The sequence below is a fragment of the Pristis pectinata genome, chromosome 8, assembly GCF_009764475.1.
Source record: "Pristis pectinata isolate sPriPec2 chromosome 8, sPriPec2.1.pri, whole genome shotgun sequence".
NCBI lineage: Eukaryota > Metazoa > Chordata > Chondrichthyes > Rhinopristiformes > Pristidae > Pristis > Pristis pectinata.
The window spans coordinates 67,041,407-67,064,557 of record NC_067412.1 but is presented as its reverse complement, the minus strand read 5'-3'; the positions used below and the strand labels follow the sequence as shown (position 1 = coordinate 67,064,557).

General features: G+C 40.9%; 2 protein-coding genes across 3 annotated transcripts in view; one reads left to right on the top strand and one right to left on the bottom strand.

The window, feature by feature from the left end:
- Positions 1-13,171: 13,171 nt before the first annotated feature.
- LOC127573582 (probable G-protein coupled receptor 34) lies at positions 13,172-19,065 on the top strand. 2 transcript variants are annotated; one of them, XM_052021941.1, is made up of 2 exons: positions 13,172-13,289; positions 17,005-19,065. In XM_052021941.1, exon 2 carries the CDS (start codon positions 17,014-17,016, stop codon positions 18,049-18,051), a length of 1,038 nt encoding a protein of 345 aa, XP_051877901.1. In that variant the 5' UTR covers positions 13,172-13,289; positions 17,005-17,013; the 3' UTR covers positions 18,052-19,065. The 2 variants fall into 2 exon arrangements, with proteins under 2 accessions (XP_051877901.1, XP_051877902.1); XM_052021942.1 differs by lacking the exon at positions 13,172-13,289 and adding an exon at positions 13,839-13,948.
- Positions 19,066-22,872: 3,807 nt separating this feature from the next.
- Positions 22,873-23,151, bottom strand: part of LOC127573346 (amine oxidase [flavin-containing]-like) — a 37,980-nt gene continuing 37,701 nt past the window's right edge. The window contains exon 16 of the mRNA XM_052021454.1: positions 22,873-23,105. Coding sequence (XP_051877414.1) covers positions 23,102-23,105 — 4 coding nt within the window. The 3' untranslated portion in view covers positions 22,873-23,101. The remainder of the gene's footprint in view (positions 23,106-23,151) is intronic.

Sequence of the window (23,151 nt, the reverse complement as noted above, 5' to 3'; positions counted from 1 at the left end):
CATTCACAATTACTTTGGCTGTTCTGTATGATGCTAGATTCTAACCTTAAGCTACTAATAAGTCATAACCTTCTCCAAGTGGTTGGAAAGGAAAGCAGAATTAAATTAAATTCAAAAACCAGCTTCTTAAAAAAGGCAACGTGATTCTAGGTGGGAATTCCTATATCATCTCTGCTAGAAGACAGAAAGAAGGGAATACCAAGACAGAAAGACTGCTTGGATACCAAATGCATCAAATTCCTTAACTTGAAATCATTAATGTAGAGTTCAGTTTGGCAAATGTCATGTCCTTCAATAAGATAGACGTCTTCAGTTTTAGCCTTAAACTGCGTTCTGACAGAGGGGATTGTCAGGAATAGAGAAAAATGCTCTGAAATAATTTCTGCACCATCAGGTCTTTGCCATATGACCACCTGGGGAATGCAAAGGTACTTAAATGTAACTGCTTTAAGAGAGGTATTTAAAACAGACATTCCTTGTACAGATACAGGTATACATGTGTGTCCTTATATGCTTAATGATGACTGGGGGGAGCTTGGTTCTCTATGGCTTGCCTCCCTCCCACAGTACATGCCACTGAAGCTGTCTGCTCCTTTTTACTCTTCCCACATCAGATTTAAGTGGAGCAATTCATTACTTGCAGACATCTTTCCTCTGGGATCAACATACCAATTCTGCATCAACGGAATGAATGGAAAGATCTGATTTTTAGGTTTATATAGATATGAAATGAATGAGGTTTCGAAAATGTTATTGCATCTCCTAACAAGTGTGAGCCATAACCATTAGACTAGTTATTTCACTGAGATTTCAGTAAGTTATACAGGCATATTTTCTCTAGATCCAGTCCATGTTGATTCCCATCAGGCTGAGTTGTTATTAAAATTTTTTTATTAAATTTAAATTTTATTACATTTTATTTACAACAGGGTAACAGGCCCTTCCGGCCCAATGAGTCTGTGCCGCCCATTTTAAAACCAAATTAACCTACCCGTACGTCTTTGGAATGTGGGAGGAAACTGGAGCACCCGGAGGAAACCCACGCAGACACGGGAGAACGTACAAACTCCTTACAGACAGCGACGGGAATCGAACCCCGATCGCTGGCACTGTAATAGCGTCACGCTAACCACTACACTACCATGCTGCCCCAAGTTGAAAAATGGGTAAACCTAAAACAAGGTTGAGAATAATATTCATTTCACTAGAATTCAACATTGATATCTCTGAATATAAATATTTCTGAAAAGGGATTCTACAGTCTTGGGAAATACCAGTGGTTTGACTTTTAGTACAGTGACCTTTATTGTATGTCCAGTAACGGCAAGTCCTTACCATCAACCAGCAGAAGGAGCTGGACAGCATAAGAAGTGAAATTATTCATTAAAGTTCACACTTCCCCATTTTATAGGAACTGAATCTGAAAACTTATTTTAGTTGTGCAGCTTTCAAAACTGAGAACCATAAGAAAGAGAGAGACACACAGGAGACTGCAGATGCTGGGATCTGGATGAGAAAACAAACTGCTGGAGGAACTCAGTAGGTCAGGCAGCATCCATGGAGGCAAAGGGATAGTCGATGTTTCAGGTCAAAAACCTGCATCAGGACCGAGAGTGTAAAGGGGAGATTGTCAGTATAAAGAGGTGAGAGGGAGGTGTGAGTGATAGGCGGATCCAGGTAAGGTGGGGTTGATGGGCAGATGGAGCCAGGTGGGGAAGGCAGGGAAGGAGATAGTGACAGAGGCTGGGAGGTGATAAGTGGAGACAACAGAGGGCTGCAGATTCTGATATGAAAGGAAGGTGGTATGTGGAACCAGATCAGGGAGGGATGCTGGACGAAAGGGGAACAGTGTGGGGAGGGTTGGGGCTAGGAGACTGAGTGGGTGGAGTGTATGGGCGATAGGCAGACCAAGTGGGGGAGGGGAAATTAATTTAGGATAAGTTTCCTTGTTCAGAGCAGTGGGAATGTGAAGCTGGTCACTACAAGAGGAAGCTAGGGAAGTACCTGAGGAACAGGGAGGTAAATGGATACATCGATAAGTGAGAGACCAAGAGCTTTACAGTATAAATATTACCTGTGAATGTACCGTAAGTTCAAAGTAATTGTCATTCTTCATAGTTAACTAGAATAATGCTGGGTCAATCTACAGTAACAACAATACATTCATTTTGCCAGCTAAAATTCATTCTCTTGATTTCGAGCTTATTTTTATTGATTTAAGGTGAAGAATTAGCTCCTCCCCAAATAATCATTTGAAAATTCACTCTGAAGGCTGAGAATTAAGCAATGTCCCATTTGGAAGAGATGTTGACTGAAGAGCGACCAGTCTGGTGCCATATCAGAGGGTGACCTTTGTTGATGAAACTGCACATTAAGAGCAGTAACTCATGGGAAAAAAAGTAAAATCAATACGCAAACCAGAAATAAGGATCATGTTGAATCTGGAAAGTATTGCCAATGAAATCATAAAAGATGACCCTTACATACAAATAACCTATTTAACATTCTGGCAGGCACAGTAGTGTAGCGGTTAGCGTAACGCTATTACAGCACCAGCAACCCGGGTTCAATTCCGGCCTCTGTCTGTAAGGAGATTGTATGTTCTCCCCGTGTCTGCGTGGGTTTCCTCCAGGTGCTCCGGTTTCCTCCCACATTTCAAAAGACGTGCAGGTTAGGAAGCTGTGGGCATGCTATGTTGGCGCCGGAAGCGTGGTAACACTTGCAGGCTGCCCCCCAGAACACTACGCAAAAGATGTGTTTCACTGTGTGTTTCAATGTACATGTGACTAATAAAGATATCTCATCTCATCTCCCATTCTTGAGTTGGTTTGAATTTTCAGCAAAGGTGGAAAACAATTGCAGTTCAAAGTCAAAGTCAAGTTTATTGTCACATGCACAAGTCCATGTATGCACAGGTGCAATGAGAAACTTACTTGCAGCAGCATCACAGGCACATAGCATCAGATACGCAACATTCACAAGAGAAACATAATTATATGTAAATTATATACAATTTTTACAAGAAAGAACACAATTAGAACAATAAGAAACAAAGTCAAAGTTATCAGCAATGGAAAGTAACATCAACCAGGGTGCATTAATCTCAGCAGGTACTAACTAGCAGCTGTCAGCCCCATATAGCTGAGCTGAAGAAGGAACAGGATTAAAGATAGATGAGATTAAATACAATTGCCTCACGCCCATTTTATGTAAACTGGTGGTATCACATCTTTGCACTGCTCATTAGCAGGAACTCTGTGTGGAACTAGCATTAACAACACTGGGGGTATGGTTACCAAAAGCATACAAATTGAATCCCACTAACACCAAAGGCTAGCCTGTTTTAACGTGCTCTGCATATCTTAAGTATTTTGTGTCACAGAGTTGTAGAGTCATAGTGTCATACAGCACAAAACAGGCCCTTTGGTTCACTATGCTTATGCCAACCTTTTTGCCCATTTACACTAATCCCACTTGTCCACATTGAGACTGTGGCTGAAGCAGGTGCTGGAAGTTATTTATGACTGTGAAGGAAAGAGTAGGCTTGACAATCAGGCAGAGCTAGCACTTGGATTTTGCAATGCTGTACTCCAGATCTGGAACTGTAGAGAAGTTTATATCTTCAACGAGCCAGGAACCTCAGACCACACGTGGTGAAAAGGCAGTGGAAGCAGAAAGCTGCAGCAGAGAAAACCAAGAGTGCAACAGTGCGAGAAGTTCAATGAGCTCACACAAATGGTTACGATCAGTGAATTCAATGATAAATGTCATATCCAAGTAACCGAACCTGACACTCAGGTAGCATCAGGTCAAACACGGGCAAGGAAACCTCCTATTGATTACTGTCTTCTATTGAAATAATGAATACATTGGGATCACCACCTGGCATTCCTAAAGATGAGGTGCCTATCTGGTGAAGCTACACACTAAGTGTTCACACACTGAACAACAATACTGATACACTGTAGGTAGCAATTCGGTAACCAATGGATCAGAGCAAACTCCCACAGGAGTGTCACATCTGGTTGTGAAAGGTAGACAATTAAACCGCTAACAGTAAGAGGAAGAGGTTTCATCAACAATCCCAGTCTCTACAGTCGTGCAGTCCAGCAACTGAGCACCAAAGCAAGGTGGTGTTTGTGACCACCTTCATTCAGAGTTGCTGAGCAGATGATCTGTCTCAGTCACCTTCTGCGGTCCTTACCATTGCAGAAGCCAATCTCCAACCATTTCAACTGAATGTCAAGAAGCAGCTAAATGAACTGGATGTTGCAAAGGCTGTGAGTTCCAACAACATCCCTGCTGCAGTGCTGAAGTCTTGTGCCTTGTACTTTAGACACAATTCTATTTCTGCAACATGAAATAGTTGCAGGCAGCACCAATTATTTCTACAATTGGGGCAACAACCAAAAAAATTAACCAACTAACCTGTAAGCATTTAAATGGTACTGCAGAACTCGTGTTCAGATGTGTGTATCTGAGAATGGACCTCAGCTGAAAAGCTGAGTTCCAAGATTACAGCAGTATGTTCACTGAGCTGCCTGATTTACTTGTATCCTGTGCATGTTTACTGTGAGTGAAGTAACATCTTTACCAAGGTTGCATGTCCCATCAGAATTATGCACATGCACCCTATAAGTGCCATTTTGGAATCCCAAGAGCACTTAAAACACCCAAAAGCAGGCACCACTTGAGGCCAATTTCTCAGCTAGTAACTTTTAGAAATGATACATTCAGAGGAGAACATTATTCTGTTCTGATTTCTGCATCGATCGATCACTGCCTCTGTTGTAAGCCTGATACTCGTTCCCAACCAGTGCCACAATATCAGCTAGCTTACATGGCTGGAGTAGTCAGCACTTCCACTGCTCTTCCTGACTTTGTGTTTTCACTAGAGATATTACTGCATGTACAGTCAATGTCTGCAAGAAACATCAAAACCAGCTGCTCAGTGAGCCAAGCTGCTGTAATTTCAGAACTCAGTTCTCCAGCTCAACACGAGTTGTTCATCAAGTGATATGATCAGAAGTCAAGTCCCATGGTACACATATTTCTTAAAGGTACATGTGAGTTGAAGCTAAAGTCAACTCAAGTATATTGTCATGCGCATAAGTACGATGAGGTACAAGTACAGTGAAAAAATTTGTTTGCAACAGCATCACAGGCGCGTAGGTACAGACCTTTTAAGTTTTGCTTGGTTGCAATATTTGGTAGGGTCTCCTACGTCTCACTGTAAGTGTTAAGCCCTGCAGGAAACACATGGCATGATTTTCACCGGTTAACATGGTGTCATCCAGCAAGGCAGCTGTTTGTTTTCAGCTGGGCCATTAAATCAGCCTCTGAACAAGTAACATGGAGGGGCTTACAAGGTAGAATTCAGTGGGGACTCAGATAATACCACAGCTGTTGCTGTTTAATAAGACAAGTGGTAAGTATATATAGTCTCTCAAAGGCCACATCACGTGGTATGCATATTTTTTAAAGATCCTTATTTCCCCTTAAAATAGTAACAAATCCATAATAATAACAACTGTCTACATGTATTAATTTATATTATCAATTCACTATTTACATTTATATAATGACATAATAGGTCATATATATGCTTATAAATATAGAGTCAACAACTACAAATTTAATGATTCCACAGGTTTTCTTAATCTTTAAGACCACCTTAACTGTTGAGGTATCTTTATCCCTCTCAGTGTCTCCACTCCAGTCAACCTTAACTCCGATAGATTACTTCCCCCACTCCCCCGCCACTCCACTCCCCTACTCCAAAGCTCCAACCATCATGGGCTGTGTCATCTACTTAAGGTTAGGCCTCTGGGTCCTCCTGAATATCCTGTCCACTAATGGTCACCTGATAGAACCAGTTCTATACTCAACCCCTAGGTTCATCCAGCTTATCATGTTCTCAATCACCAGCTTTGCAGACATCATAAGTGTGCACTAATAGGTGTGCAGCATATATGTGCATGAATTTTCAACACCTCTCACTCCTCTTCATCATATCGTTCCTAACTCCTAGTACTTCAACAATCTCCCACATCTCCACCTTGACAATTCTCCATGGCATTCGCCTAAAGCTATCACTCTCAACCTTTTCTCTTGGTCCACCCCTTTGGCTTCTTTTATTCCACCTATTTTCCTGCAGCCTGGGCCCCATTAATCACTTGGCTGGAAGATGTCCTGGTATGTGGAGGTTGTTGTACCACAGGCAGTCCCCAGGTTACGTAAGGGTTCTGTTCCTGAGAACAGTCTATAAGTCAATTTTTCTGCAAGTCAGAAGCATTCATTTTCTGTAGTTACCCCTATCGTATCGCTCTGCATACACTTCCTATAGTTCTTTCATTTCATCAAATATCTTCTCTGTTCACCTGAACACTACCCATAGTTAAACGAATGGAACATACTGTATCCAGTTGTTAATTTTTTAAAAATTTTATTTGCAGCATGGTAACAGGCCCTTCCAGCCCAATGAGTCTGCGCCGCCCATTTTAAACCCAAATTAACCTACCTGTATGTCTTTGAAATGTGGGAGGAAACCGGAGCACCCGGAGGAAACCCACGCAGACACAGGAGAACGTATAAACTTCTTACAGACAGCGACGGGGATCGAACCCCGATCGCTGGCGCTGTAATAGCATCGCGCTAACCGCTTCGCTACCGTGCCACCCTTAATGAATATCACTAAACATTTATTATTATTATTATTATTATTATTATTATTATTATTATCTTGGAAAATGAATCATTAAAAAATTTATGGGAGAATTTGCATAAAGTCAGATTTCTAAAGTCAGGTCATCTGAGGCAAGGGAGGAGATTGCTGAGCCTTTGGCTAGGATCTTCGAGTCGTCATTGTCCATGGGAAAGGTACCAGAGGATTGGAGGGTGGCAAATGTTGTCCCCTTATTCAAAAATGGTAGTCAGGATAGTCCAGAGAATTATAGGCCAGTGAGCCTTACGTCTGTGGTGGGCAAGCTGTTGGAAAAGATTCTTAGAAATAGGATCTATGGGCATTTAGGGAATCATGGTCTGATCGGGGACAGCCAGCATGGCTTTGTGAAGGGCAGATCATGTCTCACAAGCCTGATAGTGTTCTTTGAGGAGGTGACCAGACGGATTGATGAGGGTAGTGCAGTAGATGTGGTCCTCATGGATTTTAGTAAGGCATTTGACAAGGTTCCACATGGTAGGCTTCTTCAAAAGGTCAAAGGGCATGGGATCCAGGGAAGCTTGGTCATGTGGATTCAGAACTGGCTTGCCTGTAGAAAGCAGAGGGTTGTGGTGGAGGGAGTGCATTCAGACTGGAGGGCTGTGACTAGTGGTGTTCCACAAGGATCAGTTCTGGGACCTCTGCTTTTCGTGATTTTTATTAATGACTTGGATGAGGGGGTAGAAGGGTGGGTTGGCAAGTTTACAGATGACACAAAGGTTGGTGGTGCTGTGGATAGTGTAGAGGATTGTCGAAGATTGCAGAGGGACATTGATAGGATGCAGAGCTGGGCTGACAAGTGGCAGACGGAGTTCAATCCAGACAAGTGTGAGGTGATACACTTTGGAAGGACAAACTCCAAGGCAGAGTACAAAGTTAATGCCAGGATCCTGGGTAGTGTGGAGGAGCAGAGGGATATGGTGGTCCATAACCACAGATCCCTGAAAATTGCCTCACAGGTGGATAGGGTGGTTAAGGAAGCTTATGGGGTGTTAGCTTTCATAAGTCAAGGGATCGAGTTTAAGAGCCGCAAGGTAATGATACAGCTCTATAAAACTCTGGTTAGACCACACTTAGGGTACTGTGTCCAGTTCTGGTCGCCTCATTATAGGAAGGACGTGGAAGCATTGGAAAAGGTGCAGAGGAGATTTACCAGGATGCTGCCTGGTTTCAAGAGTATGCATTATGAGAAGAGACTAAGGGAGCTAGGGCTTTACTCTTTGGAGAGAAGGAGGATGTGACAAGTCATGATAGAGGTGTACAAAATATTAAGAGGAATAGATAGAGTGGAAGGCTAGCACCTCTTTCCCAGGGTACCAATGCTCAATACAAGAGGGCATGGCTGTAAAGTAATGGATGGGAAGTTCAAGGGAGATATCAGAGGAAGGTTTTTTACCCAGAAAGTGGTTGGGGCATGGAATGCACTGCCTGGGGCAGTGGTGGAGGCAGGTACATTGGTCAAATTCAAGAGATTACTAGATAAGCATATGGAGGAATTTAAAATAGAGGGATATGTGGGAGGAAGGGGTTAGATAGTCTTAGGTGAGGTTTAAAGGTCGGCACAACATGGCGGGCCGAAGGGCCTGTATTGCGCTGTACTGTTCTATGTTCTATGTAACTCAGGAAGCCGCTGTACTTTGTCAGAAACAATGCTAACTGATGACTCATGGAGTCCTTGGAGCCTTTGCCCAGGAACTGCTGTTTCACTGTTTCCTTCATCATGCCTATTAGATGCTGGATTGTATAAGGATATTAACATTTGCTGGCTTTCATCAGGGCAGAGGATTATGACAAACTAAGTCAATCAGAGCTGTGAACCAATATTGGAAACCAGTTCCCCAGGGAAGCTGTGGTCTCAATAACTGACCTCGGAGCCTCAACAGTCTAGTCTATAAAGGGACATGCCCTGAAAGGCACTTTAAATGGCCATCATCAAGGAAAAGAACAATCTACTTCTAGCTGAAAGAAACTAGCCACCTCCATATTTGCAGCAGAAAATTAGGCAGCTGGCAATCCTGCCACAATGAGCAAAACCAGCAGAGCCTTCATATCCTGATCAATCTCGGGCCAATACACATTGCCAACTGCATATGGACAACTTCAATATACTGAGCACAGATATCCTGCTGTGTTCATCGAGTGTACCCATAATACCATAAAAATCCCCCCACCCCCCTTTCAGGCAGCCCCCTCACACCAACAGCTCATACCACCTTCTCTAGGAGGGATGATCAGCTCACTCAGTCCCATCTCTGATTCACTCCACTCTGATGCAGTATAATCCTACACTTGGTGCAAAGGAACATCTTTATGAGTGGCCCTTTCAAGATCATCAGCTATGAATGAAAAATTATCATCATCAGATTGAAATTAGGAAGTTTTTTTCTTCCACTTAGCCATTGCCCTCTCGTTAAGCAGATGCAGATGCGAAAATGCATCCACAGGAGTATTCCGTTTTGATATGCAGCATCAAAGGAGCACTTCAGAAGCAACAAGATAGCCCATTGTTGCAGTCGTGCAGCCACCATCATTAAAATAGCCCAAAGATTGTCATCATTAAATTATAGTCTATAAACAAAATAAAATGCCTGACAACTTGAAACCTCTCGAATCAAGTGATCCCTGAAATTATGGCCTCTTTTTCAATTTGCACATGTTCTCTCGTTGGTGGTAAGGGAAGCATCTGCAATCCATAGCTCATGGGTTGATTCCATTACATGGGTCATGATGGTACTTACCTCATGGTTGGAAGTAACACTTGACTCCCAGTTTCTATAAGTTCTAATAGCCCAGAGAGGATTCACTATTAGGTTGGGCTCTGTATGGTTTATGAACGCAATGTTGCTCTTCGCCTTAGAGCCAGGGCTCCCTTTTGTGTAACAAATTTTGAAGGGGGCTCAATGTGGTGGCAAAACCTAAGTAATTTTGAGTAACACTGTAGCATCCCAAAGAGATGCCTCTAAGATGTTCTCATCCACATGGAACAACAATGATTTTAGGATTTCCATCATGGCTATACAGGTCGTTCCTTAAGGATTTCTTGCCAAAGTCACTTTCTATGAATCATGACCCAAGTGAAACAGCCTCCTACTTTTCAATGATGTTCCCTGTCAGAGGCCATCCAACATGCCCCTTCAAACATTAAGTCCTCTGTCCAACCAGATTCATTTGAATTCTGTCATTGATCAGCCCGTCAAGCAACTAATCCTAATCTAAAAAATGATCTCTTACAAAAATGTAAAAATCTTGTGGAGACACTTTAACCTAGTGCCTCCAAAGATCTTCAAGAGTTGCAAGTTTACCAAGAGCAACCAGGACAGGAAGAACAACTGGTGAATGAAAGGCCAGGCTAAAGGCACTGGAAATAAGGTGCAGTTTCAAGAGTTCTTTTAATTGTGGCTTGTGGTATTGTTAAACTCCCCAGCATATCAGATGTCTCTGTCTCTACTGCCAGTATCATTATTTCCTTCCTCTTTCCACAGGTAACTGCATTTTTCTGTTCTGAGTTCTCTCATGGGACTTTAATGATTTTTTTTCTCTGAAGGAGCAGTTTCACTTGCTCCACTCACAAAGGAAATGGTTGAGAATTACTGTGTTTCACAGGTTAACTTGAAGAGAGTAAAGAATAGAAACTGTTGCAAATACATTGCTGCATAAAAATGGGTACCAGTGGAGAGATATAGTGGAGAGGTATGGGGAGGTTATTACTGGCTTAAAGTATACTTCTGCATTTAAGAGGATTTATTCAATTGCCTTCGCAAATGTTATGTCAAAATTTGTCCATGGCTGTGGTTCAGACTGCAATAGCACTGATGCTGATGGGTGAGTAAAACAGGCATTTCTCAGAAGCTCCAAACATGTACAGTCAAGAGTGAAGCACAACTGAAGCAAATCACCCACATCTTAAGAATTCAGCAATTCACAAAGCAGGATTATCAGTTTACTCAAATGTGACCTTAGAATGTTTTTGCAGACAAAACTGACTCATCGCTATAAAGATATGGTCCAGTCCTTGTACGTATGCATGATTAATTCATGCTGATAGCTGTACAAATTTCTCACAGACATCAGTTAAATATCAAGGACTTCTTGATGTTTGAGGGGTAAAATCACTAATTGGGACTGTACAAATATCAAGCTGTTATCAAAAATTTGTATAAGTATCTGGCCCAAATAAAAACTAGCCTCAGAATGGAGGTGTAACTACACAGTAACTGAAGATACTTTGTACACAGAAGGCTTTTGGCCAAGATTTCCCACTACTCTTAGAGATATTCATGCCATGTCCTGGAGAAAGATTTTATTTTAACTGCATCAACAACCTTCCAATCCAGACTCGTTCCCAGTATGTATTCAAAAGTATAACTCACTTTCCAAAGACTGACAAAATAACTGTAAGGTAATTCTGTGCATGATATATTAAGTCTGTTGCTCCTTCTGTGTTAAGATGCCGCAGGTTGCAAATACAAAGATGTTAGCAGGCACGATGTTGCCTGCAGAAGACATGAGAAGTAGCTCTGAAGCTGGTTTCTTAAAAGGCCAAGTACATAAACATTCCATGGGTCAGAAAGGATTTATAAAGAGAAAGGATAAGTTTAAATTCTGGGCATGCTCTCTTTGAGCTCACCTTTGGAAAGTGAAAAAAATAAACACCTTGAGATTGCATAGCCTCTGAGTTGCTAGATTTAAAAGCAACTAAACAGCTTGAACAAAACCAGCAATGTGTTCGAAACACAGGAGTATGGACTTAATTCCTCATCCTCAGATAAAAGCAACGAATCAGTTGCTAAACTGTGGTGCCAACTGGAGAAAAAGTTCCTGAATTTTAATCTTTATCAGATAAATCCCTGACTGCCAGTGTTTACTCTCTATCTAATTGAAATAATGCAACCTAAAAAATATTTTTCAGATGCGTTGCAACACTTATGCTCCCCTTCATTTGTTTTTGATCTAAAATGTTGAAATGACAACTTACATTTATATAGCATTATCAACAAGCTTAACCATTGCTAAATTCCTCCTCTACCAGCTTCATGAAGGTAACCAATGATCTTCCTGTCAAACAACATAGAAAGATGATGAGGCAAGAGGTGTGGTTGGAAGAAATGGGGAGGAGGGGGTGGTTGGCCACAGTGTGCTGGGTTCAGCGATGAAGGAGCTTCCCAACAATATAAACTAATATGTGTGGAAAATGAAATCCTAAACTATGAATGGAGCTGGAAGCAACTTAAACCCAGAATTCCTAAACATCCCTGAGGTAATTTCTTCTGGAACCTCTAATGTGAAAGTATGCCCTCCCACTGCACATTAGCCCATGTCACCTCACTTGTTACACTTGTTTCACAAACTTTCTCCCAAAAGAAAAAAAATATGTTGCTTTCCCTTGGCATTGAAGCAAGGACAGTACACGGGCAGTGGGTTTCACAGTTTAAGGAGTCCCTTTGAATTTTATTAGGTGAAAGTGAACACAACCGTTCCTAAGGGAGTATTTTGTGTTACAGACCTGCGAGAGAAAGTTTTATGTGCCTGTTGCGTCTTTAGGAACTTATGTACATAAAGTCATAAAGACACAATGTGATTTCTTATCTCCCCCTATCATAAGACAGGCCTTGTGTTGCTGAGTAAAAATGCAACTTGAAAGGAAAATAATTTGCATATCGATGAACTGTGCTAACTGATAACTAGACTCTGAGACTTAAAGGCTAGCCCATGGCTTACCGGTTGAGTTGCCAGACTAGTAAACCAGAGGTCTTGACTAACAATCAAGTAACTAAATTCAAATTATACAATGTAGGTGAAGGCTTAAGTTCCACTAAAAAGACAAGTAATCTTAGTAACAAGGAGCACAAAACTATTAGATTGTTGTAAAAACCCGTCTAATTCACTAATACCCTTCAAAAACAGGCCTAGATATGAAAATCAAACTGCAGGTAAAACAAATAAAATCAAAATGCTGGAAACACTTAACAGATCAGGCTGCATCTGTGGAAAAGAAATATAGTTAAGGTACTTCATTTTTGACCTGCTGAGTGCTCCCAGCATTTTCTATTTTTATTTCAGGACCAATATATGACTCCAGACACAGCAATAGAACATTTGTGACTGAATTGGCCTGGCAAGCCAATTTGTTAAGGGGCAAACAGGAGACTGTAATAAATACTACCATTGCTTGTAAACTGAAATATAAATAAATTAAGTGAAGAAGAATAACCTGAAGAGTGCTATTCTGTCAACATTTTCTGTGAGTATAACATTTATTTATTTGTTTGTATCAGCAGCAAAGACCTGCTCTGACTCCTGAGTCTGCTTCTACTCAGCATGGTCTAAAGTTTTTCCTTCTTGTTTTCTTTTTGAAGCAATGAGTTAAGGAAGTAGGCGTATGTTTGAAACCACTGAAACAGAAAGCACGTCGTAACGTTACATCAGGAGGCACAAACCCATGAGCTAAACTACAAAGCAAAGCCTACGTGGTCCTCTCAATGGAATTTCCACTGACAGAAGAATAAAAAGTGGTTCTCAGTGAACCAGCAGCATTTTCAGTGAGAGAGCACAACGAAACACACAGCAGGTAAGAGCCTATGAAATTATAACTTCAGTCAGAAGCCAATTGCTTCTTAACTCTTTATAAATTATTGTTGAGTAGCTGCTCAGCTGAGTTTTGAAGTATACACAGCAGCTGACAAACACTACCTTTCATTGGAATTTGTCATGTTAAACTTTTATGGTGAAACCTCTAAGAATTTGGGAGAGATTGAAGAGTTTGGTTGTCTCACATCATGATTACCAGGGGCCATTTGTTGTGTTTTCAATGTTTATTATAAACACCAAAGTTAATGTAAACTAATGTGTTGCAAGTGTATATGGGTGAGAGGGGGAAGGTACAGGCAGAAAATGTGCAGTTGGTTTGGTAGGTAGAGACAGACATTGTGTAAGTAAAGATCTACAAAATTACTGTGTGCATTAGCAGTGAGTGATTGTAACGACTATGTCTGAATAGACAGCAATGTCAGGTAATGTGTTGTGGTTACATCAAAAGCAAATCAGCATAGTGGTAAAGGCAATGTGAGTGTATGTTGGAAGTATAGCTTAAATTTAATCTTACTTCTCCCTGTCACCTAGATGATATTAAACTTCTTGGGTACTGGTTGGAGCTGCACTCATCCAGTCAAGTGGAGGATACATCATCACACGACTTGCAGATTGTAGGTGGTCAAAAGGCTTTGAAAGGTCAGAAGCTGAGTCACTCATCGTAAAATACCCAGACTTTTTGAAGGGACAGCATTTATGTGGTTGTCCAGATCGGTTTCTGAGTAGTGACTACCTTCAGGAAATTGATGGGGGAATTCAACAGTGGATAAGCCATTGAACACCAAGGGAAAATTATTAAACATTCTGTAATCTACAACTGAATGTTGCCCATATCTTGCTACTTGTGTGAATAGACTGCTTCATTTGTTGAGGGGTTATGAGTAGAAATTAATTTTCTACAACCATCAGCGAACACCTGACCTTAATTTGGAGGTAAGGTCATTGATAAAGTAGTTGAAGGCTACTCACATTCTGCTCTGGGGAACCCTTGCAGTAATATTGTCAGACTGAGGTGAGTGAGCTCTGACACCCACAACAGTTCTTTTTGTGCTAAGTATTACTTTAGCTAGTTTGGGGGGGGGGGGGTGGAAGGTGGGGGGGGGTGGTTTCAACCTGCCGTACATTGAATTCAATTCAATCAGGGCTCCTTGATCCACACTTGAACAAATGCTGCTTTGATGTAAAGGGCAATTATTCCTGCCTCTGGAATTTGCCACTTTTGTCCAGTTTTGGACCAGCGTGGTAATGAGCTCTGGAGCTGAATGATGCTGATAGAACCTGGACTGTGCATAAGTGATCAGTTTAATATAAGAAGTAATTGACAGTCCTGTAAATGCCCCTTCCAACATTTTGCTAATGGTTGAGGGTAGTGTGATTGTCCAGATTGGATTTATGTGAACCGGCCATGCCTGGTCAATTTTTCTTAAGATTTATTCAATATAAATATTTCAGCTTGGCTAGAGATTTGGCTATCAAAAAGCAAAACACTGCAGATGCTGGAAAGTTGAAATTAAAACAGAAAATGCTGGAGATATATAGCAGGTTCAGCAGCATCAATGGAAAGAGAAACATACTTAACATTTCAGAGTTGACTTATCTGTTGAAAGATCATTCACCTGAAACATTAACCCTGCTTCTCTGTACACATATGCTAACTGATCTGTTATGTCCAGCATTTTCTGCTTTAATTTTACATTGGAAATATGACTATTTCAGAAGCTCAAATCTTCATTAGTACAGCCAGGATCTTTTAGGAGACAGAACCTTTATTCTCTCAGTCACTTCTTGATAGCAAGTGGGGTGAACCGAATTGGCTGGCCTAGCTTCTGTGAGCAGGTCTTGTAGGAGCATAAGGTTTCACAGTTCACTAGCTCATAGCTTGAGGCTCGAGGCAGAATAGGTAGCACAGGCTGACCCATACAGTGCAGAGATCATTCTGTTTGTCCACTGAGCAGGTACTACCCAGTGCACCCCACTTACCTCCTCCTAACCCTGTCCCAGTCAGATGTAGTTAACTTCTAAGTCTTTTGGCTTTCTAATCCATAGCCTTTGGCCCCCCAACATTAGGGATCAGTTTCACAGCTCTTCTTGCTCTAGATCTAGACACAATATACAAGATGTACTTTTGACCAATGCAATGTCTAATATTTTGTTGCCTTGACATTTTGCAATCTTTGTTGATTGTAGTTCTGCATTAGGTGGATATGATTATATCAGAGCATTAAAGACTTCTCCCTCTCTTTCAGCTTCAGCCTTGGCTTTTTTAACCTGATTTGATTCTATAACACATTTTTTTTACAATATTCACATTTTTGCTCCTATATGTGGCACTATGCATTAAATCGTTCACTAGATTGCATTTTATCCAACAATCTATAACTCCTGAGCTGCATGTTTGAATTCTACTTCCCTTCCAGTTTCACATTATCTGCAAATTTGCACTGAGTTTCAGAATTTGGATCATTAATATAAATAGGAAATCTATTGGAGTCCCATAAATTACCACTGATACACTACACATAAAACTACCTGCAGCATCTTCATCCCAAGATAAGTATCCATTGGAATTCAGCTATAATTCAATTACTTATCCCAAATTTAAACTGAACTTTAACTTTAGCCAATAAAATTTCTTGTCAGATGCTGCATGGACATTGAGTTAAATCATGTGGTGGAATTTTCCATTTGAGCTGTCACTTCCTCAAAAGTGTTGGGAAAGTTCAACAGACATAATTTTCCCTTCTGAAAGATGTTTTTTACTTTCCATGAAAAAGGGCGGTAAATTTATTCAATAATAGTAATAGAATCCAATTTCACATGAAGGTAATATAAACTCTGGGTTTTATTGTTTACTTCAAGTTTGTATTTTTTCACCCATTTCTTGTCTGTAGCATACTCTTAGTGCTCCCACAGCCTAACAGCTCATATTTTGATGCATTAAACTAAAAATCCATTGAAGCCATTTAGTGCTGCAACGTTATAGTGTAAGCAGCTGACATTAAGCTTACGGGATCAAACAATGGCTTTGAAGTGCTCACTGGTCACCACAAGCCTGCTAACCGCAACTGTTCAACTGAGCATTAGGCTGATGGGAAAGCTGGGTGTGAGAAACGCATTCAAAATGTCTCACTATGAGAACAACTGATTTCTTCATTATTTCTAAATCAAAACTGGGAGAGGAGGTAGAACTTGTTAGGGTTTGGGATGGAAATGAGGATTTTGCTCTCAGATTGACTCAGAAAACTAATTTAGTGGCATTCTGGATATATTTCAGTTCAAATGAAAGTCCAAAAATATAACTAACCCCTGAAATATTGAAAGCATGGAGTTCCCTAATTGTCTAGCTGACTAGCTTTTAATATTTTTCGCTCATTTGGTTCCACATTAAACTGAAAGTCCTCATCTGTGAAGTCTTTTTGAGTTCCTTTTAAAGAACATTTTAATATCTGAAAAATAAAGCTAGGTTATTGCTGCAAGATTTAAATACCCAATACCTTCAATGAATGAAAGACCTATCTAACATAGGTTAGAAACAGTTAGTCTACCTAGAATAACATAGGAAAGCCTGACTCAAAAGTATCTCATTCCTGGGATGAAAAAATAGGCCTGTTTCAAAGGAGCTAATTGTTAATTTAATAGATTATTTTCACTTACACATTGAATCTAATATTTTTCCTTTTTTTTCCATGATTTAGATTACAACCATGGCTAATTTGTCATCTTTGGCACCATTCCGTTACAATGTTACCCAGCCTGCAATAACTTCTAGTGCACCAGAGCTTAACTGTATAATTGAAGATGGCTTCCTTTCAACCGTGCTGCCTATTTTCTACATTATGATTTGCGTGGTAGGGCTACTGAGCAACTTATTGGCCTTGTGGGTGTTTTACTTCAACCAGAAGAAGGCAACATCTATCTCTACTTACATGAAGCACCTGGCCATGGCTGACCTCTTGTTGTTGCTCTGCCTTCCATTCAGAATTGCCTACCATATTGGAGAATATGCCTGGTTGGCTAAGTGCTACTTCTGTAAAATCATTGGGGCATTCTTCTACATTAACATGTATGTCAGCATTGCATTCCTAGTGCTTATCAGTCTGGACCGCTATTTAAAGATCACAAAGCCTCTCCGTAAATTCAGGATCCACAGTGTGAAATGGAGTTCAGGCATATCCATGGCTGTGTGGGTATTTACTTTTCTGTTAATGCTACCCTTTGTTTTGCTGAGCACTTTATGGTCAAAAGAGCAAAAATGCTTCCACTACAAGAGTCAAGGTGTAACAGCGGGTTCAATGAACCTGGCAGCCGTCATATTTATTTTTATCCTCTCTTTGCTTTTCCTGATATCTTATGCTAAGATTGCTGTCAAGCTCTACAATATCTCCCAGGGGAAAAAAAAGGAACCGATCAGGAAAGTGAGAACCAGAGCCATTTTGAAGACATTTATCGTTCTTGCGATCTACATTGTGTGTTTCATGCCGTACCACATTGTTCGAATCCCGTATGTTCTCTCTCAGATGAATATAATCTCCAGCTGCCAATCAAAGAATTTCCTGCACATAGCCAATGAACTGGTACTGTGCCTCTCTGCCCTGAATAGTTGTCTTGATCCAATCATCTATTTCTTCCTCTCCAACTCATTTCGTAGGACTATACTTTACACACTTCATGGAAAATTCAACAAAACTTTTCCCAAAATCAATGGGACAATGAACAGTTTCAAATCCATCACGGAAATCTGAAGCCCAGCGTTGCAAACACTGAGTAAATGGGATAGAAGCAGAATGCATGGCCTTCAGGTAGCATAATTACAGCAACGATCTTGCTCAACAGTGGTACTTCAGGAAAGGCTTGACATCATTACATTCCTATGGACTGAAGCAGCCTTACTCAAGAGACCCATTTATGGATTCATCTCGTAACCAAGCTGGCAAATACATGAGGTATTCCTTATGGTCACAATAAGGAAAATAAGTACAATAGGATGAATTCAGCTACAGTTATGTGAAGCCTGATGAATACCGGAACTCATGGGAATGGAAATATCAACCACAGAGAAATCTTTGATGTCATCATACAGCTACTTCCACTGTGGCTTTACTCAAACAGGATCTTGTAGACTTTTTGCAAAGAAGATATAAGGTCTAAGTTATATCTAACTTACAGGTCCAGTCAGAGAGCACTAGGAATGCTCCCCCAATCATTTCAGATGCTTACAATGTAGCATCATTTTTAATGTGCAATAAGTACATTTTTCCTTGCATAACGTCAAGGCCAGTTGTGGTACATTTGCAGTCTGGCAATCTATCATTTCCAATTTGCGTGGACAGAAGAGAGTGTTGACTATCTGGAGAAAGGCAAATGAACTTCCCAAAGTTTTTCATTCACTTCCCAGAGCGTAAATTTTATGGAAGAGCATTTCATAAGGAAAATAATTGTTATCTGAGTGAGAACCGACTTTCTGCACTAAAGATTAAAAAAAAACCTTTGGTTTAGTTGACCATAGGGTTGAGAAGAAGGCTGTGAATTCATTTTCCAGTGCAATAAGCCAGTATAAAAGACATAAATAGATGAACTGACTCAATATCTTGTGGCTTAAAGAGCTGCCCTATGTTGGATGTATAAGTCCTACTTTATAAATAATTATTTCAAAATGGAACTAGTAAAATTTGAACCATTAAAATTATTAGACTGTAAATGAAGACAACATGTAAAGAGAAATTGTAAATAATAAGCCATAAACTATGCTCACTGTGTTGAACACCTCCACACTTGGTCTAAAAGATGATTTTGTATACATTAGCTTTACTCCAATAAAATATGTTATTTTTACTAATCATTGTGGTTTTGAACTTCAAAACAAAATTATTCACAGAGACAATGTGATATTATTGTTGCCTCCTATATTTATTTGAAAGGTTCTGCACTGAAATGCACTTGGATGGCAAGGGGCACTGAGAAGGGAAGCTGGTTGGAGATGACATAATGCAAATGCATGGCAAGGACAAGCCATTTAAAATGCTGAGATAGGAGATGGAGTTGTGTTATATGGTGCCATTACACTGGAGGCAGCAGAAATGGCTGCAGATGATATTGAATGTAAGACTGGTGGGGTGGAATATGAGGAAGCCCTATTGAAGCTCTGTGAGAGAGGGGAAAGGCTGAGAGTAGAAGTGTGGAAAAAGGGATGAGCATGGTTGAGGAACATGTCAATCATGGTGGAGGGGCTTCTCAGTTGAGCAGCACTTCTGCAAAAGGAGACTGTCAGAAAAGATGTGATTAAGTGAACAAATTGTCAGAATAGAATGGAATCGCTACAGAAAGCTGGGGTGGGTGGGTGTACATAAGATGGTTGTGGGAGTCAGTGGGCTTGGAATAGATAACCTATCCCAAGGGAAGGAAGGGAACAAAAATTTGGATATGGATGACATGAAGGTAAGGAAGTTGGAAACTGGAAGCAAAGTAATGGAACTTCCTTCTTATAAATGTGGCAATGCCATTTTGTAAGCACAGTGGTCAAGAATAGGCAGAATATTCCAAACTTTCTCTATAAATTCCGAGTGTTTCATGAGAATATTAGAGTTTCATATTTTCCCAATTTTATTAAATTAGAATTATTATTTAATTTGCTACAGACGTAGCTCAAATCATGCATAAAAGCAATTTTACCGAGGTTGGATAATGCCAGTAACCTCTTCTGGGTGATACTGCTCCCAATGGGAAATTGGCCCAGGCACCTTGTATGCAATTCAACGTTGTCACAGAAAATGAAAGTCAAAGAAACTGCAGATGCTCGAACTCTGAAATAAAAACAGATGATTCTGGAAACAGTCAGCAGATCAGGCAGCAGGTGTGGAAAGAGAAAGAGTTAATATTTCAGATCGGAAACCCTTCTGATAACCTGAAGCCTTAACTCTATTTCTCTTTCCACAGATGCTGCCCGACCTGCTGGGTGTTTCCAGCATTTTCTGCTTTTCTTATTAATGACATCACACACTGGATATTTCATTCATTATCGTCATAAATGAAGTGATATCAAAAATATTTCTTTCCCCTTATCTATTTCCACCCATCACCCACCTGCGGCATGGTAGTGTAGCGGTTAGCGTGACACTATTACGGTGCCAGCGACCCGGGTTCAATTCCTGCCGCTGTCTGTAAGGAGTTTGTACGTTCTCCCCGTGTCTGCGTGGGTTTCCCCCGGGTGCTCCGGTTTCCTCCCACGTTCCAAAGATGTACAGGTTAGGAGCTGTGGGCATGCTACATTGGTGCCGGAAGAGCAGGACACTTGCGGGCTGCCCCCAGCACATTCTCAGTAACTCAAAAAGACGCATTTCACTGTGTGTTTCAATGTACATGTGACTAATAGATAAACATCTTAATCTTATCTTATCTGTCTCCCAACTCCACCCTTCCCCCTCCCCTACCTGTCCCCATCTGTCCATCATCCCTCACCTTCTTCGGTCCACCTATCACCTACCAGTCCCCGTCTCAACCCTCCTCCTCTCCTCTTTATACCAGTTATCTTCCCTCTCCACTCTCAGTCCTGAAGCAGGCTCTCAACCTAAAATGTTGAGAGTTCCTTTACGCCCACAGATGCTGTTCAACCTGCTGAGTTCCTCCAGAAGTTTGTTCTTCAGTCCGGATTCAAGCATCTGCAGTCTCTTGTGTCTCCCAAGTAGACCCTTCCTGTTCAGTCTTTCTGCACAATTCACATCAGAGCACGCACCCACTGATCTGTCCCCTTCATCCACCCACACCTTGCAGTGACATAACATCACTCATGGCACAGGACTTGATAAGGGCAAACCATCATGTGGTGGGTGTGAAGAAACAAACCCCTGTGTTTCCTTCACTTTCATGTGAACTTTCTGTGCAGTGTTCTGTGGTGGCCATGGGAAGAGCATTTTAAGATATGATACTCTTCTCAAAGATGCAGCAGCTGCATGCTTTTTAAGCAGCTCTCATACACAGTCTGCACAGATCTTGTTTTGGCACAGGATTCTGCCACAGAATATCGTATTACTGATTTTAATGAATGTTTTCCCAATTTTACAGAAGTGAGAATTAGCTCCGTACATAGCTCATGCATAGTGTATCAAACAGGATGAAATTGAATTTCTAAGTAATTACGTTATTCCTTCATAAACCACCAAATTCTCCTTCCAGCATTTCACTTTACGGTTATCTATTGAATTGTCACTTGGCTCCCTCCCCTGGCTTTAAGTATTATTACAGCTGCAGATTTCCATTCCACACAGCAATGCATCAAAATGAACTGTTAAATTTTCTAAGAGGGATGGAAATCCTTATTGGTTGCAATGGATATTTCATCAATTTGAGTGCAAATTGTGAACTGACTTACTGTCTTCGTTCCCTACAGCACAAGCACATATGAAAAATAAAGGATATGAAAAGACCATATATGGCTCAATGAAGCTTACCTCTCCTGAACCCTAATTCGATTAAACATCCTACTGCGACATTTCATCATCCCTATTAAACTTGAAATCAGTGCCCTGAGAAGCACTTGTAATGTGATTCATGCTGCTATTATTGCAAAATTTGCCAATGGCCTGCGCTGAAAGTTACAACCTAATTTTCTGAGAGAATCACTTACACAAGCATTGATATAAAACGTGAAATGGATGTAAGCAGCTGAACTACCAGGACAGTTGAGTTCTGCATTTCAAAAGTGCTTTTCAGCAACGTTCTGAGACACAAACAAGTCAAACAGGAACGGCTCTGCTCTTCTATTTTTCCCTCATACAACTTCACTGCAAGTTTAACAAGATGTTGATTGCAGTTAGACGGAATGATCATCATTCAGCTGCTATCAGTACCAGGGGTGGGGGAGGGGGCTGTCCAGTAGAAGAATTCAGAACTTCAGGGAGGAAGGCTCTGTTGTAAATTAAAACCAAAAAAACTGCTGATGCTGGAGATCTGAGACAGAAAGTGCAAGAAACACTCAGATCAGGTGGAATCAGTGGGAGGAGAAGCAGAGTTAAATGTTTCAGGCCTGGTACCCTTCTGATGACCTGAAAAGTTAAGTCCATTTTTCTTTCCACAGATGCTGCCTGACCTGCTGAGTATTTCCAGCATTTTCTTTCTTTATTGCTAGAAGCCTCTGTCACCTCCACAGCAAGTTAGAAGTCAGGAGGAAGAGATCCCTGAGTGGGTGTTCCACCATTTCCAAGATTGCCACTCATGGTGCCTGGAGGCAGGTTACACCAGGATCTCATGGCAATTCTCTCACTGCAAGGACTGCAAACCAGTGCTACAAGTTGCCCATTGTATTGTTGAGTGAATTCAAAGTTCTCACTCCCCGGAACAGAGATGCATAGAGAGGCATAACTGCAGAGTCCCTGGTTCCCAGGGTGGAGGTTGCATGATGGAGAGTGAAAACAAACCAGATCCCCTTCTGAAAGCTACAGGAAAAAACAAAATGTGGTGAGTTACATTAAAGACACAGTGGACTGAAACTTTATTTTTTTTAAATCAAACAATGATGCAACAGATTTGATCTACAAAATGTGTATCAGTGTATCACCTTAGGAAAGACACCAGGGATTCAAAATGTATATATACTTTATAACACCCAACATCTAAAAAGGTCTGAAGTGGAGAAGCAGTGTTGAAAATGGTGGACAGACATCTGCAGCATTCACACTGACACAACTTCACCCTATGTTGAGGGCGGATTTACAGGGCACGTCACCACTTCCATTTGAAGTTTCCACTCAATATTTGGCTTAGCAGTGATGGGATTGAAGACATGTAGGCAGAGTCCAGTTACCTGCTCGGAGAATTAAGCTATCAGAAAATCAGAAGGAAAAAGGAGA

Coding starts and splice junctions, on each gene's coding strand:
- LOC127573582 (XM_052021941.1), top strand. CDS start 17,014: ATGGCTAATTTGTCATCTTTGGCACCATTCCGTTACAATGTTACCCAG.